Source organism: Peromyscus maniculatus, chromosome 3, assembly GCF_049852395.1.
Source record: "Peromyscus maniculatus bairdii isolate BWxNUB_F1_BW_parent chromosome 3, HU_Pman_BW_mat_3.1, whole genome shotgun sequence".
NCBI classification, from domain to species: Eukaryota; Metazoa; Chordata; class Mammalia; order Rodentia; family Cricetidae; genus Peromyscus; species Peromyscus maniculatus.
The window spans coordinates 143,956,153-143,962,152 of record NC_134854.1 but is presented as its reverse complement, the minus strand read 5'-3'; the positions used below and the strand labels follow the sequence as shown (position 1 = coordinate 143,962,152).

At 54.3% G+C, this 6,000-nt stretch overlaps 1 protein-coding gene across 5 annotated transcripts in view; it reads right to left on the bottom strand.

Annotated features, from left to right (window-relative positions):
- Positions 1–834: 834 nt before the first annotated feature.
- Positions 835–6,000, bottom strand: part of Slc6a13 (solute carrier family 6 member 13) — a 39,486-nt gene continuing 34,320 nt past the window's right edge. For all 5 annotated transcript variants that reach the window (XM_006991596.4, XM_076567869.1, XM_076567870.1 and 2 more), the window contains 7 exons: positions 5,264–5,388; positions 4,180–4,292; positions 3,748–3,885; positions 3,037–3,139; positions 2,585–2,685; positions 1,575–1,745; positions 835–1,254 (listed from right to left, as the gene is read on the bottom strand). In XM_006991596.4, coding sequence (XP_006991658.2) covers positions 1,132–1,254; positions 1,575–1,745; positions 2,585–2,685; positions 3,037–3,139; positions 3,748–3,885; positions 4,180–4,292; positions 5,264–5,388 — 874 coding nt within the window. In that variant the 3' untranslated portion in view covers positions 835–1,131. The remainder of the gene's footprint in view (positions 1,255–1,574; positions 1,746–2,584; positions 2,686–3,036; positions 3,140–3,747; positions 3,886–4,179; positions 4,293–5,263; positions 5,389–6,000) is intronic.

Below are 6,000 nucleotides of genomic sequence, written 5' to 3'. Positions count from 1 at the left end.
TCCACGCTGACACACAACAGCGGCCGGAGCTCCTCCCACGCCCTTGGCGGCCCGTTGCTAAGGCGCACCTGGGACCTTGCTTTGGCCTCTGGGCAACATCCTACAGCTCTGCCTGCCTTCTGCCTCATTATCTTGAAACCTAGCCTTCAGGGTTCGTCTCTGACACCCAGGGCTGAGCACATGACAGTGCCACCCCCTTGTGGTCACATCTGGAAGTGACAGATGTGTGACCCAGTGTCCAAACCTCTTGCTGGGTGAGAATGAGGCTGTCTGAAGGAAGTGGATCCCTCTGCTGGCAGAGTCTGGGCAGGACTTCCTCTGCCAGGCCCTTCTGCAGCTGCCTGGGTCTGCATACCCTTCCCTCAACCTGTATCAGCCCATGGGCGCACACAGCCAACAGTGCTGACCAGCAGGGCGGGCAGAGACACCACCAGGGTCACGTGGGCAGGAAGAAACTGTAAGCAGCCTGTCTTCCTCCATCTTATAACCAGGGCCTGGCCCCCTTTGTCCTTCCCTCCAGCTCCCTTTTTAAATCCTATGATGGAGACAAGGGAGAGGAGGGTGGAACAGTAGTGAGAGGCCGGGGTAGGGACAAGGCAGGACCACACATGACACTTTAGGAAACCGTGGAGGGGGGGACGGCTTTCTTCAGTTCAAATGTGTGCTGGAGGACATTGGCCCGGCCCCATCATTCATCTCCCCCTGCCCACCACAGTGTCATAGCTGCTATGTGAACCAATTAAAAACTCAGTAAGGATGGAGAGCCACAATTTCACAATGAAGAGGGGGGCAAGACACAAACAGAAAGCAGAAACCAGGCACATTGGCAAGCAGTTGTGGGAGGAAGTTGGATTTAATGGCATGGAGGGAAGAGGGCCCAGCGACCAGCCAGGCCTTCTCCTCCCCAGGGCTTCCCAAGCTGCCTCAAAGGGGTGTTGCTGATGTGGACACGTCACAATGTTTGGACCACCCTGGAATAGGGGAGTCGAGATAGTAGGGACCCAGCTCAGAAGGTGGGTCCCAAATACCCCCTCTTGTCTTATCTGCCCCAGCACCGAGGGGTGCTTCTGCCCTCCGCTCCTATAGCTTGTCCCCATGGCCAGGCTCATAGGCATGTCAAAGGCCCTGGCTCTAGCAGTTAGACTCCAGTTCTGTGAGCCTGAGGAGGGATGTCATAGGTGTGGCAGGAGCAGCAGGCTCTGGTTGGTTCTTCCGGGGAAGGTCTTCAGCTGGGCACACGAGCTGTCGGAGGCGCTGAAAAGACAGTAGAGATAGTTGTCACGGTAGAGGAGGGGTGCCCGCCAGTGTCCCTCATTACTGATGTCGGTCTGCCTTCCCGGCCATAAACCTGCTTCCAGCTGCCAACCCCACCGTCACAGCGTGGCTCTTGCAGTTATTCTGGGTCCCTTTTTTAAAGACCCCCCCCCAAGTACCCTTTCCCTGGATCCCTGGTACCCACACCAGGTTGGAGGCAGGGGCTCCCTTTATACACCAGCTCTCATGGGAAGCAACCACCTGCCATCCAAGACCCACTCATCCAGTGAGGTTCCTGTCCCGGATTGCCTTCCTCCTACCTCTCTGAGTGGGCCCTTGAGAGTCCCGAGCCTGTAGATGCTCCAGGCAGGAATGCAGACCATGGAGGAGAGAGCTAGGAGCCAGCCCAGGGCATCCCCCCACCACGGGTACGTGTACTTCTTGTTGTAGGTCAGCGGTGTGTATTTGATCAGGGAGAACAGGAAGGTTGCCTGGAGTGAAACGGAGGAGAACGAGGTTGGTGTTGGGGCCCCCGTACCTTCTGCTCCCCTCCCCCGCCCCCGCCCAGCCCCACAGCTGCCTGGAAGGGGCTGTTCTCCCAGCAGGCTATGCGGCTTATCTAGGTCAGTCAGTCTCCAAGCTCCACCCACATTCTGCTCAAAGTCCACTCCTGGGTAGCTAATTCCAGTGTACATCCCCTGTCACTGCAAGGCCCTTGGATCCCTCTCCTCAGTCGGCTCCAGTCAGGACATAACTGTGTGCCATCTCCTGCACCGAGTCAGCCATGAGGACTCCAGCCTCCCTCTACCCTCCTAGTTCACATCAGCCACACGCCAGGAGCCTTCGGGAAGTGCTAGCTCTCGGGAACATCCTAGATCCTGTGGGTGCTTCACCCGTTGAGACTGTTTTTGTCTATAAAGTGAGTGTAGAGCTGACGCTTTTCCCGTGTGTCGCTGAGATGTGTGTGTGTGTGTGTGTGTGTGTGTGTGTGTGTGTGTGTGTGTAACACTCTGTGAACCTGCTGCTGTGCTCACAGGCATGGTTCTGAGCAGCCTAACATTGCATTCCAGGCCTATCTGGGACATCGGCCTCTAGCTGTGCCGTTGGTAACCTCATCAGACAGCCTTGAACCTCCATTAATCCCTCTGTGATTAGGGGACTCCTCTGTGAAGAGAAAGGAGGAAGTTCTCTTCCTATCTTACCTAGTGAGAGGATGGATGAAAATCTAAGACATCGTCCAGGGCTTAAGGAACTGTGGGCCTCCACTCGGCTGCAACCACAGTCCGCCTCCACCCTGCCCCCTGCCTTTACCCCCTGAGAGTTCTGTTACCGTGCACACAGCCGGGGTGAAAAAGAGCCAACAATATTTGATAAGAGGCCACGGCTTGTACCCAATCATATCCTCAACGTTGTCATAGAAGCGGCTGGCTCCTGTCGGGGGAAGGAAAAAGGACAGAGGACACATTTCAGGCTGTGAGGGGCTGGAATGGAGCCAAGCAGGCTAGGTTGGGCATGGACAAACAGACAAGTGGTACAGTTGCCTTTCGGAAGCAGAGCGGGGAGAAAGCGGTTGGCTAGGATTCGCGGGCACACACGACATCAGGGGAAAGAAACCCTGAAGCTGCCAAAGCATTGGGACAGGACAGGATGTGGACCCTGCAGGTGCTCTAGGCACAGCTGCGACAGGAAACGTGAGTGTGCGCTGCAGATGTCTCCCTTCTGTCCGGAGTGCTGACAGGGAAGGGTGTGCTAGGCTCTGGGCCCAGGGCAGAAGTCACTCACCATAAACCCAACCCACACAGAGGGATTCAAAGATGGCCACGAAGAGAAGGCACATGCCGCTGGCTGCATAGTAGTCGAAGAGTTGAAACACGTACATGCCGCCCTGTGTGGGAGAGGATCATTGCGAGGAAGCAGAGAAGGGCCGACCCCGATGACCCCTATATCCCGTGCCTCACAGCGGGACAGAGTGGGTGAGGCTCACAGACAGTAGTGTAAGACAAGAGAGCTTGAAGGCCTGAAGCCCGGAGCAGCCAGAGGCAACAACTGTTTCTTATCATTGCTTCTGGATGGAAGATGGAGAACATGATCAGAGAGCTGTTATTGTTGCTCCTGGGCCTGTTTAGGGTTAGACCCAAAGGCTCCAGACAGTGTGTCCAGTCTTTTGAGGAAGGAGAGTCAAGCTGATGGGTTCTGTCAGCTGTCTTCTCCAGTGGGGCACTGGCAGAAGACCACCCATCCCCATGGTACCTCTTTCCTTTTGAGGTCATTCCTGGGAAGCATGGGATCCCACTAGAGAGCTAGCTTTCCCATTCTAAGATTTCCCATCCATTCTCTCCATCTGTTCTCTGTTGCCCTAGAGCCAAATTACCCCTCAACCGTACATTCTGTGGGGACTAACAGGCAGGAGGCCTATCCTGTGGTCCTTCCCAGCAGGTGTCATTATCTGTTCGGCTCCTAATGAGGTCCCCATCTAGCCTCCCAGACTCTCACCTCTGTGAGCATGATCAGTCCAATGAAAAAGGAGAGGACAGACACTATAAGGATGAGGATTTCCCTCCGGTTCTTCTTACGGAACACCCTGGGATACATGTCCACCAGCGCTGTCACCAGGCTTTCTACGCACACAAACTGAATGAGAGGGTAAGAGAAAGTGGGGAAAGAGAGCTCCCGGAGCAAGCCCTGTCAGCCAGCTCCAGCTTCCTCCCAGCCAGCAGCCTCCCCCTCCGCCCCCCCCCAGAACAGTTATCCCTGTATGTGGGTGTGAGGTGACGCCACCCTGAAAGCTCCTCCTGGTCCCTGGAAAAGGAATCCACCTCTGGCATCCACCCAGTCCCCAACTATCCCAGATCTCATGGGATATAAACTCAGCCATTGCCCTCTCCACCCGCGCATCCCGCCGACTTGGAGTGGCCACCTTGATACCTGGCTGTCTAGTCCCAGGAGAACAACCATGAAGAAGAAACAGCAGGCCCACAATGGTGAGAAGGGCAACATCACCACGGCTCGAGGGTAGGCGATGAAAGCCAGGCCAGGGCCTACAGCGGGAGCAGAGGAACACAGCCCAGAGCCTGAGCCAGCTCCAGGCCTCTGCAACCCCAGGGCCTCCCAGGATGGGGCCATGGAATGACAGAGCTGGAAGAAACTGCCCCCCCAAAGTTGTCATCACTAGCGCATACTGACACAAGCCACCCAAACTTCTGCTTGGTCCCCAGTGTCCAAGACACCACCCTACTGTATTACAGCAAGAAGAGAACCTAGAAACCCTAGCAGTGAAGAAACTTGGGTCCCACAAGGGCTCTAGACCCCCAGATCTACTGCCTCAAATCAAGGGTCTCAAGCTAAGAATGAGGTCCAGGGGCTGGCAGGCCAAAGAAATCCGTGAAGCTAACCTGAAGGGAAGTAAGAGAAAATGGGAGGGGCCTGCGGAACACTAGAGCAGGGAAGGGGGGTTGCTTTACTGTGCTGTAATTGTAGTAAAGGAAATACCCGGGGCTGGGTTTGGTCTGGGCCTGCAATTCGCTGTGGCTACCCCAAAGCCTTTTCTGTCCCCGTCATGGCTGAACCAGAATCAAAAGAACCCACTGACACGTTTACCGTCAAATAGCTGCCCGTCTAAGCTGATTCAGACGGCAAGAACAAATTCACCTGCCAAAGCCTGGTTAAGCCATGGGAAGTGTCCTCTGAAAAGCCAAGGGTACCCTGGGACCTGGGACCCAGTTCCCACACTAGAAGAGCCAGGATAGTATTGCTATCCGCTTCCCATGGTTTACACCCCGGAGTATAAGCCAGATGTGCTACATAGCATGTGCCATATACTGCTTCAATGTCCTTTGCTGAAAGTGTTTGGGAGGTTTTCTTCACTTAGGAATATTTATACAGACCCATACAGTTAGGTTTCCCTGCTCTAAAAATTTGAAATGCCCCAAAATTGGAAAGATTTTCAGCGTTCACTCTGGATCCTGGTTGCCAAAGGTCTACCTGTCCTCAACCTCCCCAGAACACTCACCTGACTCAGCAACTTCAGATATGGGCACACCTTGCTCCTGAGACATGAAGCCCAGGATGGAGAAGATGGCAAACCCAGCCACGAAGCTGGTGCCGCTGTTGAGGATGCAAAGGGCGACGCAGTCCCTGTGGGGTGCAGGTAGGAGAAGGAGGCATCCGGTTAGGTCAGAAGAGAACCGCCAAAAGCCTGGGCTTCCTGTCCAGCAGCTGACAGAAACCCCGGGGGACACAGCCTCTCCCACAGACCAAGGGTAAGGCTCGCTGGCAGATTTCAGACTGGTCAAGTGCACCCCTCTTCCAGCCCCTTTGACCCCTGACTGGCTCATATGTGGAATAAACATTTCATATGATGCCATGCAGAAGGAAAACACTAAATGTTCCAGCCGCTCTATCCTCTCCACCCTGATACACTGCTGCTATATGTCTGGGGACAGGGCCATTCTGATACAAGCCCAGGTGGATTGAGCATGGATAATCACAAATAACAAACAATTCTTAAGACATCTCTATTTGATCTTGAAATGCGCAATAGAATTTTTTACTATGTTTCAGATAATATTAAAACTGGCTGAAACTCCTGAGTATGAACCAGGAGACGGATATCATAAAGTGAAGAGGCGTGTCTGGGAGGTAGGCCTAGACAGTGAAGTGAGAATGTATAAGGACACATCATTTGCCCAGTAGAGTCCCCAAGACTGGGTCGCCATTGCACAACATTAGCAATCACTGTCCAGCCTT